This window comes from Pygoscelis adeliae, unplaced genomic scaffold, assembly GCF_000699105.1.
Source record: "Pygoscelis adeliae isolate BGI_AS28 unplaced genomic scaffold, ASM69910v1 Scaffold96, whole genome shotgun sequence".
In the NCBI taxonomy this organism is placed as follows: domain Eukaryota; kingdom Metazoa; phylum Chordata; class Aves; order Sphenisciformes; family Spheniscidae; genus Pygoscelis; species Pygoscelis adeliae.
In genome coordinates, this window is record NW_008824935.1 from 2532290 (window position 1) to 2544121 (window position 11832).

The window sequence follows — 11832 nt, forward strand, 5'->3', positions numbered from 1 at the left end:
GCTACACGAATCACACAATATAAAGCGCTGCTCACCTAACAAGACATCACATTTTCTTAATGTAAGTCACAAACCAACACAGATTTGTTTTAGTAAGTTTAATAAAGCAAGCTCAAGTTTGAGGTGGTTTTGCCAATCACACCTCGAAGAGTTAAAAAAGACCCTCCTGCACATCGTATGTCATCACAGTCTCACATCATAGATGAGTGATTCTCCTATGCTATCCAAGTAACACACCTAACTACTCATATACCCTATGGGTTAGTTAACCAAAAAAAATAAAGAAGTGAAATAAAGTTCTTAAATACGAAGTGAAAAATGTTCATTTCTGACTGGAAAAATCAGCCAGCTCCAATACTTTGCTCCATGTTATTAAATAAGGGCACACTACGCAAAGGATACATAACCAAAATCAGATACCAAGAAAGATACAAAGTCTCTTATATTTCACCATTAAAAACTGTGTACACAGTCTAAGGAAAAATGAAGACAAATATTTTCTTAAACCACACACTGATTCTTTGAGATGGCCAATGTTCAGATTATGACAACTCTTGTCCATACTCATCAACTACTTCGCAGATTTTTTTGCTAGCAGCTTCCTATTGAAACACTAATTTTCAGGTTTCCACTGTTAGAGAAACAATACAACATTTAGTTTACCCAAAATATTGGTTTAGATAGTAAAGAAATATATCTAAAGTTTGTTAAGCCTCAGAATGGCTTAACAAATAAAGCTACCAAGTTATCTTTGCTCGAGTTTTGTAAAAATAGGCTGACGAACACCTGCAGTGCAAGGGAGAAGTCAGCTCTTCCTGCGGGAAAGACAACAAATGGAAATAGTGCTTGTTCAGCCCACAGTTGCATCAGGCTGACCCAACTGTATTTGATCTTACTCTTGCACTTAGAGATACCCTTGAGGTCCTTTTGATCCCTGCATTTCTAAAATTTTGCAATAGTTCACCTCCCAAATATCTCCAAAATTAGTAGCTATTAAGCATTAATATAGGGTCAGTTTGCCTCAGATAAATAATTTTCATGATGGGTTTGCAGAAAAGTAGTAAGATTTGAAGTTATACTACTGTCAAAAATGAGGTTAACGCCACACCTTTCTAATACCCATCCTGTCACTACAGGCAGCCACTGGAGGCTTGAGAAGACTTGACAGAGGTGATGCCACACACGTGATGAGGTGATTAAAGAATGCAACGAACTAAAAGGGCAGTTTCAGCCACCTGCAGGAGAGGCCAGTAACATCCTTCCACCACTGCCCACCAGTTCCGCCTCATCAGCATGAGTACGGTTTGGCACCGAGGCAGGGAAGGAAAGACCCACGCAGGGATGGCCTGCGACAGCTGAAGGTATTCTTCACAGCCTTCTAGGAGAAAGGGAAAAAGCCTCCCTCCATTCCAACAGGAACTGAGATATGACTTCGAGTGAGATGCCTTGCTATTAACTAGCTGGCTATAGATTTTAACCTGGTTTATATCCACAATACCACAATTATGACGGAACTGGTCCTATGAAGGAGAAGGCATATCTGATTAAAAATGTTCCCTAAAGTTGCATTGTCATTTAATAAAACGCATATCTTTTTGGGGGAAAAACCCAAGCCTAAAAGGCATACCAAACTGCAACTGAAATAATATCCTACAGGTATAATCAAATGTAAAACTGATGCACTTCAATAATGAGAGGAACATGGGGAAGAAAAAGGGTGAGAGGGACAGAAAAGGCATTTCCAAATTTAATTATTATTAGGCATTCTGATTAGGCTTTATGAAACTTTCCTTTGATCAGGACCTTCCAGCATTATATAGAAAAGAAATCAAGAATTAGCTCAACCATTTTTTTTTCCCCCTGAAGGAATTGCTACTTTCGAGTATTGTTTACAAATTTTATTTCTTTGACACAAAATGTTCCAGCTACATCTGGAATCAAGTATCCTCCCACTTCAGAGGTTACAAAACTACATATATTATCTCTTACATCCTTTTGCAATGTTAATTTTCCAAATATGTTAAACAGTGAAGATGTTACCACGTACAAAAATATATCATGAAGGGATTTTTGCACTCCAAAAATTATAAAGACCAAATAGGATGTTGCTTTTTCAAGATCAGACATGACGCACATTTTTTAATATTATACATGACTTGTCAAAAATTCTGATCCTTCAACACACACCACATATTTTGTTCTTAGGCTACAGGTGAGTTTGAGCTCCACCTAGCTCTCTCCCTAGAGGTTTTTTTTAGCATCCAGGGATTTTGCACATCAAATGAACAGCAAAAGACCAACCAAACTTAACATAGTCCCTTAGCATTATTTCTCCTTTCTCTGCCTTATAATACGGATTCACATTTTGATTTTTTAAAAGTTTATTAATTTAATTCCCCCTTTACTCGAGGCTATTTGTCCTCGATGGGGACTGGCAGACACAAAGTTTATGCTAGTGCTGTTTTACTCTCCTATTAAAAGTTGGGTTTCTATTTGAGCAGAAGGAATTTTTTTCTTCTTTAGGCATCTGTTTTTTACTTTTTATTCATTTTCTTTGCTCTGGAATTCAATTCCCTAACCACAATCTTTGTGAAGCAGCTTTGTTCTCAGCTCTTATCTACATCTTCCAAGATCATTACAACGGTAGCGGTAATTCATCAGCCAAAATTCAGTTTGCAGCATAATAAAGTCTTGAGCCGCTAACTGCTTCTTCCCGGATAGGAATTTAGCTTTGAACTGGCATGGGGAGGTGGCAAGGCAAACATATTCTGTATCAGGCAGAGTCTGGGCATCATCTTCATGTTCAACTACAGAAGAAATCATAGTAATATGGCCTGAAGGTGATAAATTAATTTTGGCTACGTTCCTGTCTGGGAGGAAAGAACAATTTTCCTAATGAGATAAAGATGAAGGGAGACAAGGACCTTTAGGCAACTGGAATTTAGTCTGAAAGAGGCCCTAATAAATCAGGTTGTGCTTCTCTTTGTTTAAGGAATACCTGTTAGGAGATCTGGGGCCTGTTTATTTTTCTCTGACAAACCTGATTTTCTTGGTAGTGCACAAACTCAGAATCATAACTTGAAATGAGAATAAAAGCAGGTGGTCAAAGTTCCAATTTTTTTTGTCACCTAAAATAAGTAAACACAAATCCCAACTGATGGGACTCAATTTACAAAGATCTTCTGCTACCTGGAAACTCCTATTTCCGTACACAAAGGAGCAGATTTGCTTGGAAAACTTGCACTAGTAAAACTAGAAAACACCAATATTCTCACAAACATGCACATGAAGTAGCAAGAGGCCAGGTGGGAGGGATCCAAAATCCCACGGAAGCAGCGACTACAGAAGACGCAGCCCCTTCACACAGTACTCTTGGTGGGGAGGCACACACCCCACAGACTTTGAGAAAGCTCATCTTGTGAGCAGCAGATTTAATACGTGACCACCTCACTTCCCTGTAGCACTACTGTCATTGCTGATAGCAGGAGCAGCCCCTGCTCAAGGGGGTCACTCAGCTGAAGATACGATGTTCCTGTGCCACAGTCCCATTACAAAAGCTACAGCCTCTGTCAGGCAGGTCCTGCTTCGCCGGTCTCTCACTGCGATCTCTCAGAAAAAACTCCCAGAATAGACAGAGAAATTAATGTCTCTCGCATATTGCCTTTCAAGTAGAGTTGTTTGGGACCTCTGGCTATCTTAAACAGACAGAGAGGCCATGTCCCAAGTCAATCAAAAGTCAGGCTGCTGTGAAAGCAGTAGCCCCAGCTGGACTCCTCCCCCAAGCTATGCATTGCTGCCCCTCCCTTATGCCAACCCAGGACATCACGTAGCCATTACCAGCACCAGAAAAGGATCAGGGCACTTGGGCAGGAGTACCAGAAAAGGCAGGACCACTCCTTCAGGGAGCTTGCACTTTGATCAACACACAGTATGCGTGCAACCATCCCTCAAGAAACCACCATCCTGCTTGTGCTATATAGCTTCCATAGTCATCGGCAGCAGCACACAGCCTCAGCCTGCCTCTGCCTGAAGAAGCAGAAGCTGAGCGCAGGACTAAGCGCTGTCTGTCCTTCAGGACAAGAATACCAAAACCTGGATTTGTCAGATTCCTAAATCAAGGTGTTGAAGAAAGGAGAGGTCATACCTAAATGCTAGGTTTATAGTTACAGTGGGCTAAGAAAGTAACTTTCTCTGTGAAAAGCTTTTTTGATCTCGACTGCAAATTGCATATTTCATCCCAGAAATTAATAAAAAGCTAATTTATAACCTAATTGCTAGCAGTAAAGTATAACAAAACTTTTCAAATTGACTTGGATAATATAAAAATCTGTACCTGATATACTCTTTGTCTGAGGGATTACATCAGCTATTACTCTGTGACTCGCTGTATGACACAACAGCTTTTCCCATGCCCGCCCTCTGAGATGCCAACAAGCAACTGTTCTCTCTGAAGGAAGATCACTCATAACAGCTTAATTCCTCTTCTCCTCCCTTCCCCTGCCCTGCCACGAGAGAGCTCTCACACCCAAAGGGCGGCAGAGCTTCTGACTTTGCTTTCAAGAGTGCAAATTTGCTTTCAATAGTGTCACATAAAGCTCTAGTACCTCAGAAATTTCTGTATCTTTGAACGAGCACCTTATAGCTTCTGTGGTGATCATTAAGAATTCTGACAGAACGTCTATCTATCTCAGAAGATTTATCCAAACCATGATGGGACTTAAAAGTGCAGATAGCAGGTAAGAACAATTTTTGAGCTCTACCTTTAACCAGGCTTTTAGGAATTATTTCTCCAAAACTTCTCATATAACCAATTTGGACACGAACAAATAACGCAGTTGGGTGTTCACTTGTAAAAGTGGATCTATTGGATCAAGAAGCTTCCCTGAAAGGGCCAGGAACATGGTACTTACCCCGCTCTGTCTAAGTGCAAAGTAAATGATGCCAGCTTCAGTCACTGAGGCAGCAGTGAACTGCTGCAATACATTCATTGCAACATTCATCTGACAGTATCATGCTCCCAAAACCATACAACCACCACCAGCTCTGTGCCTTTTTGCTTTAGATGTATGCTTGTACAATGTGCACGTGGGCCATAGTAGAGAGTGTGCATCTAAATGAATACCTTCCAGCCACAGCGATGCAAGTTCTTAATACTTACAAATTCACAGTATACTTCAAATAGTAAAATATTCCATTTTGGAATAGATTTTTTTAAATTGTTTAAAAAAAGCAACCAGCTTCTTCTCGAAGTGCTGACATAGCATTTCAAGATTTATTTTTTTAATACTTTTTTCTTACAGCAAGGACCAACAAGAATCTGTACCACTTTTGTTATTGTTATTGCTGCTTCCGTTATAAATGAAAGCAATGGGTAAGGAAAGTAAGGAAACCAACTATACTTGAGATTGAAGCTCCTCTTTTTGCCCGATGACCATGATTTATAGCTGTCATCATTAAAGCACGTTTTTACTGAAATCTGAATACATACGTTAAGGAAATCTACAGTATTTCAGCCCTTCAGTCTAATTTTCCTCAAAAACGATGGTATATAGTATGGGTCATACTGAAAGATTTCATACCGAAAGATTCATATTTCAGTATGGTTCATACGGAAAGATTAATTATATAAGTTAGTTTTACTGATAAGTAACACAAGTACATTTTACAGTCTGTGGCAATACAAGCAGGGCTTGGAAAAGCAGTACTGAGCACTACCTTAACCAACTAAAATACTGACCTCAGTTCTTTTAAAAAAAAACCAACAAAAACCCAAAACAGGATATACACTTCTTCGAAATTTTTCATAGCACCTTTCTTTGTCACACCCCCTTTAGCAGTGGCAGTAAAGGATTCTAGGCTGGTAATTGCATTCTATCCCATTAACTCTCATGTGCTAACGTGAAAGCACAGATCCAGATCGTTCTGTGCTTTCTGTTCTGACTTCTGTTCCAGCCTTTCAAATTTACTCACATGCTAGAGTTTCAAAAATAGAGAGAAAAGCACTTGCTGAATTTTCTATTTTTTTCACTTCTCTATTTGGTGGGACTTAAGCACATGCATAAATGCTTTCCTGAATGTATGCCAATGTGCTATAAAATGACAATAACTTATGTACCACTTTTCAATACCATTCACTTTGTAAAGACACTTTGAGGGTAAAAGTTACTTCTCGGAAATAACCTACAAAAATCTATAAAATAAGAATTGTCAAGCATTTTCCAATTCAGCTTTAGTAAATGAAAAACTTCAAAACAAATGCTTTTATTACAAACTTCTAAGGAGGAATGCACGTAATAGTACAAATTAATGGCTTTTAAATGGAGGATCAATATCTCATTGTATTTTACACGAAGAGCTAAAACCCCATTGCTGTAACAATACAAAAAAGAGAAAGCTTTACAGATCAGATTACCTGTCTGATTTGATGTTTTTAATAGACTATAAATCTGGCTACAGCCATTTCAGAGTCTCAATCACAATCGTTAAAAGCAGAGATTAAAAAAAGAGGCAGTCTATGACTTCTAAGTATTTACTACCATTCTATCAACTCTACAAATGTCTTTTAAAGGAGACGTAACTAGCTGACCATTATAAAGCAGCGTTTTGGTGTTGCTCTATATCATGATAGATTTAGATTAAATGATACATATTATCTTACCTGATACATTCCAACTCCTATGTGTTTGGGCTCAATTTTCACTAGCTCAGCTAATGGGTCTTGGACGCGTCTAGCTATGGAAACTGAAAAATAGAATTAGAAAACAACTGGGTTTTGTCTGAAAATTAGAATCATGTAATTGCTTTTGCTATTTTTTTTTTTAAATCTTCTACATATTTAATCTTTTCTTTTACCTGGAAATAATCAATATAGCAGAATCCTTTTTCACTGTTAGACACAAGACATGAAATGTACATTAATCAAACTTTTTTATTGAATAATTCAAGCAAAGACCTAAGGAGATCTCAAACTGTAATCATGACATTAAAAAGTTTCTTCAGGCCACAGAGTTAACAAATATAACTGTGTACACTAAATTTTTCCCTTGTATCCATACTAAAATGCATATGTAACATTTAATTTTAAATTCTGAAATATCGTTTAACCTTAAATCACAGATATGTAAAAACAAATAAACATTTAAAAAAGAATGGAGTAACTGTTCATAGACTTATTTATCTAATATAGTATTTCGTAAGGTATATATTATATATTTATATAATTCAACCATAAAATTCAGTGTTCACTTTGAAAATGATTCTTGGACTTTACTAATCTAAACTGCATACCAAAACACATCAATCTGCAATCTGTCGTCGTTATAAACACGTTTAGAAAAAAACAAAGCATTTCCCAACATTTCTGGTGCCATTAAGAGCACATTGGAAGAACCTTTGGTCTTCTACATACAAATGTTGAACCAAGACTGCATTTTTGAAGTCTGTATTTACTGATAAATCCTTTACTTACTCAAATCTGAGAACAGATACTTATTTGCAAAACGTCAGTTTGTAAATTCTCAACCTTGGTCTAATTGTGCAGATACTGAGTTTCATTCAGTGTTTGCAACTGTGTTCCCTCCCATATATACTGAACTAGAAGAGTTCCACTCTACCAGTATTACATTTATGAATTTTTTTTTTCTCCTGAGTAAAGTAAGGACAGGCTGGCTGGTTTAGCAGCTCTTAGAACATGCATTCTACCTAGTGAAGAACAGGCATGTCTGGAAGTACTGCAAAGGTCTATCCAATAAAGGACCGAAGGTCTTCCCCCAAAAAAACCCACCCAAACAACCCAACAAAACAAAACACTCCCCAAAACAACAAAAAACCAAGGCCAGGCCTCATTGCTAAGGCTGCTTTTCCTACCACATGCACTTGTGCAGGAATGAGAGAAATGGGGTGGGACAGAAAAAAGCTGTGATCCTTTATAAGCTATCTCCAGAAGCACCCCCACAGCTGGCATTAGCTGACAAGAGACATTTCCTAAAATTTATTTTACATTTAAATTCATTTTCAAGAAAACCAAGAGAGGGTCAGAGGAAGAATAGACAGGAGTCAGGAGCAAACCACCATGCACATACACGTTTAGTCAACAATACATAAATAATGTTTACATAGGAAAGCTGGAACTATCTACAGTGGTCAATAGCTGATTTTGTACACACACACACATATATGTATAAAATCACGAGCATGATTATGATTATCATATACATATGAGAGAGAGAGAGAGATAAAAAAAATATAAACACCTTTACAGAATCACAGAATTGTTTAGGTTGGACAGACCTCTTGAACACAGACAACATCTTGTCCAACTCCCCTGCCGAAGCAAGGTCAGCTACAGCAGGTTGCCCAGGATCATGTCCAGTTGGGTTTTGAATATCTCCATGGATGAAGACTCCACAACCTGTCTGGGGAATCCATTCCAGTGTTTGACCACCCAGAGAGTAAATAAGTGTTTTCCTGTGTTCAGATGGAGTTTCCTGTGTTTCAATTTGTGCCCATTGCCTCTTGTTCTGACAGTGGGCACTACTGAGAAGAGTCTGGCTCTCTTCTTCATTCCCTCCCATCAGGTATTTATACAAATTAATAAGATTCCCCCAAGCCTCCTCTTATCCAGGCTGAACAGTCCCAGTTCCCTCGGTTTCTCCTTGTATGAAAGGTGCTCCAGTCCATTAATCATCTTTTCAGCCCTAATTTAAACAGCAAAAACCACTACTGCGGGCGTTAAAGACTTCATAGAATTTCAGAAAAGGACTTGACTAAACATTGATACTTGAAGCCAAAACAGTAGATAGTTCTAACACTTATTTATTGGCTATGCAGACTTCTCAAACCACAGATGCAAAGTTTAATCAATTAAATACAGCATTAGAGATATCGCTTTTAAAGATCTGCACTGTTAAATGCACAGTTAACATGAAGTTCACTGCTCGGTCACGCAAGACTTTTCATATCCTTTATTATCCATTTTAACATATGCTGACAATGGCAGTTTGCTAGCTAGGCTCAGAAAGCACTGTGCTGGTGACACCTGATACGCCTGCCTTTCTGATAAAGAAGCTCTGAATTCAAAGGCCATCACATACTCCTTGTCAAAAAAAAAAAATCACAAAAGGTTAACCAGTGTAAGTACACCAGTTATTGCTTCCACAAGTATAGCTTACTACAGAAATGCTTGCCTATAACAATCATTCATATTAATTACTTTGAAACACTAGTTGTACGTATCACCAGTCACCAACAAACAAAAGTGGAACAAAACACCAATGAAAGTATTGATCCAAAGCAGGAAACATATAAAACCATGTATTTCATCTGAATGCATTTATGTCTATGTATAGGTACTACACTTGTCTTTCAGCAAGCTTTCTTAAACTCAAACAATAACTATACAATGTTTTAAAGAATTTTCTTCTAGTTCCACCTAATGGCAAAACACATTTCAAAAGTTACATTTTAGATAAGCTGAGAGCAAATATCTCTCACTGTCCACATCTCCTTTCATTACATCTTTTAAAAATAGACAACTACATGGATAGGTTGATACAGGAATTTTCCAAGCATAACCTTCTCACGGGAACCTTGAATTAAAAAGTAAAATTCAGACTCTTCTTGTCATAACAGCCAGGTTGACAATGCAGTCATATCCCTAGGAGGCTTCCAGCGGAGGCGTAGGACCTGATCCAGCAAAGCACTTCAGCACAGATGCATGTCGGTATTCCCACCAGAACCAGCAAAACTATTCACATGCATAAAGTTTCATAGACACTTAAGTGCTTTCCTGGATCAGGCCTAATAGTTACAATATCGAAGCACGAAGATCAACTAACAGTCAGTTATACAGTTTAAGGGATGCAGCTCCTCCGGCCGTGCCAGCAGGATAGCTGACCTGCGGAATTCCCACTAAAGCCGCAATTTTACTCCAGAACTTTTCAAACTCAAAATAAAAGAGAGCACAATAGGGAAAAGGGAAAAGTCATCCACATTCGCACCAATTCACTTAGGATTAGCATCTATTTTCTCTTGTACAGGCAAAGCCACCTTTTCTTTGTTACAGTACTAGCATACTGCAATAGATAGATCTTTTTAGGGGGCAATGAGGCTCCACTCCGGCAATTTGATCCGCGTGGCCGGACTCTTGCGATCCAAGCAGAGTCTTACTGAAATCATGAGGGCTCTGCAGAAGTGCAAGGTCTGCTATCAAGGACCAGACTGCAAAATCAGAGACAGTAAAACATGATGGTCTTACATTTTCCCCATAAAAATTAAATCAATAAATTTCAAAAGTTTTTTATATTAAACTACTTTACACTAAGACAGATATTGTCTAGAACTATTTGTATGCTTAAAGTACATTTCACCAATGGCTAGATACCATGCATTTTTAGAAGACTGAAAATGGAACAGGCAGTGCATTCTCACTTCTACAGTTATTAAGGTATGCTTCACTTTTGCTCAAGCAAATACAAAATAAATTATATGATGGCATGCAGGGCAACACCAGAAAATCAGATTTCTCAAAAGTAATCAGCAGGGCCAAACAAAACGTTTGAGATGCCATTCTTAAAATATGCTAGTCTAAGTAAAACGTGACAAAAAACTTTTCAATATTGAACAGGGTATTAAGATCAGGATGACATGGCCCTCTATTAGAAAATCACCACAAGAATTGCACACCTGATAACTGATAGATGCAAAGCTTCAAGTTAAGAAGAAAACATTATTGCAATATTTAGAATGACAGTAACATGTTGTGCTGCCATGCAGTAAATCGATGTAAAATTTTAAAGCTTGGGGGACAGGATGGCCCAGGTGGTCCTCTGACTTTAATGCAGATGAACTTTACCTCCAAATGGAATCAGAAATAAAGAAGGTTACAGAAAGCATATTTACTGAAATCCTGTCTCATCATTAGGACGTTTTCTGACATTTTGTAAGGAAGGCAATTGGTCTCGATTCACTCCATATTTTGGTTATTTGACAAGACAAACCCACTAGATAGTTAAGTATTTTTGCCTGCCAGCGATGAAGTACAATGACAGTGCAGTGGGTGAAAAGCCTCCGTAAGAGTTGCTTGTACAACTCATGTCAGTCTCAGTGTCTGATCTTCATAGAAAATAAGGAATTGTATGAAAATGCTTTGTTTCCTAATGGCTAATGAGCAGATGTGCCCTCACGAACTTCCAAACATACTTATCTGGCTTCTCCTTGCTTAAAAAGATCAAATCTCTCTTAATTCCAAACTGACAAATTTAAAATTAAGACTATTTTCCTCACACATACACATCACATAACTTTGTTTTTACTAGTACTTTCTACAGCAAGAGATATCTTTTTTCACAGGGATTAAAAAAGGAGAGAGTTTCCACTCTGGAATACTGATAATAGTTTTCAGGCTAAATCCTTTCAGACTAGACTGAAAAAAGTGCCCACTCTCAACAGTGAGGGGCAAAACCAATATAGCAGGCTTCCAACTATTTCTCTAGACGGTATCTATACAAGGGCCAAGTCAGCTGCCAGCCCTAAAAAAAACAGAATTTGTGCTAACTTCTTAATTAGGCTACCTGCCTCCCCTCAGTAATGGAGCAGATTTAAAGCAATCATTATGGCCCAAATCAGACGTGCACGCTATTTAGGGTGCAAGAGCAGCTAGAAATCTTGTTGACTACACAACGAAATTCATTATAAACAGTTTCAATTATTGTGCCTGCTTCGGAGGCAGCCTGCCAATTTCTGTGTTCAGACAATCACATATTACAATGTTCTCCTTTTGCATTGCTCTAAGAGCCACGCCATAAAGCGAAAGCTTAATGGCTGTAGATAGGG

General features: G+C 38.2%; 1 protein-coding gene across 2 annotated transcripts in view; it reads right to left on the bottom strand.

Annotated features, from left to right (window-relative positions):
* The window catches only part of SRBD1 (S1 RNA binding domain 1), a 132046-nt gene that overhangs the window by 48051 nt on the left and 72163 nt on the right, over positions 1-11832 (bottom strand). For both annotated transcript variants that reach the window (XM_009325343.1, XM_009325342.1), the window contains exon 17: positions 6659-6741. In XM_009325343.1, coding sequence (XP_009323618.1) covers positions 6659-6741 — 83 coding nt within the window. The remainder of the gene's footprint in view (positions 1-6658; positions 6742-11832) is intronic.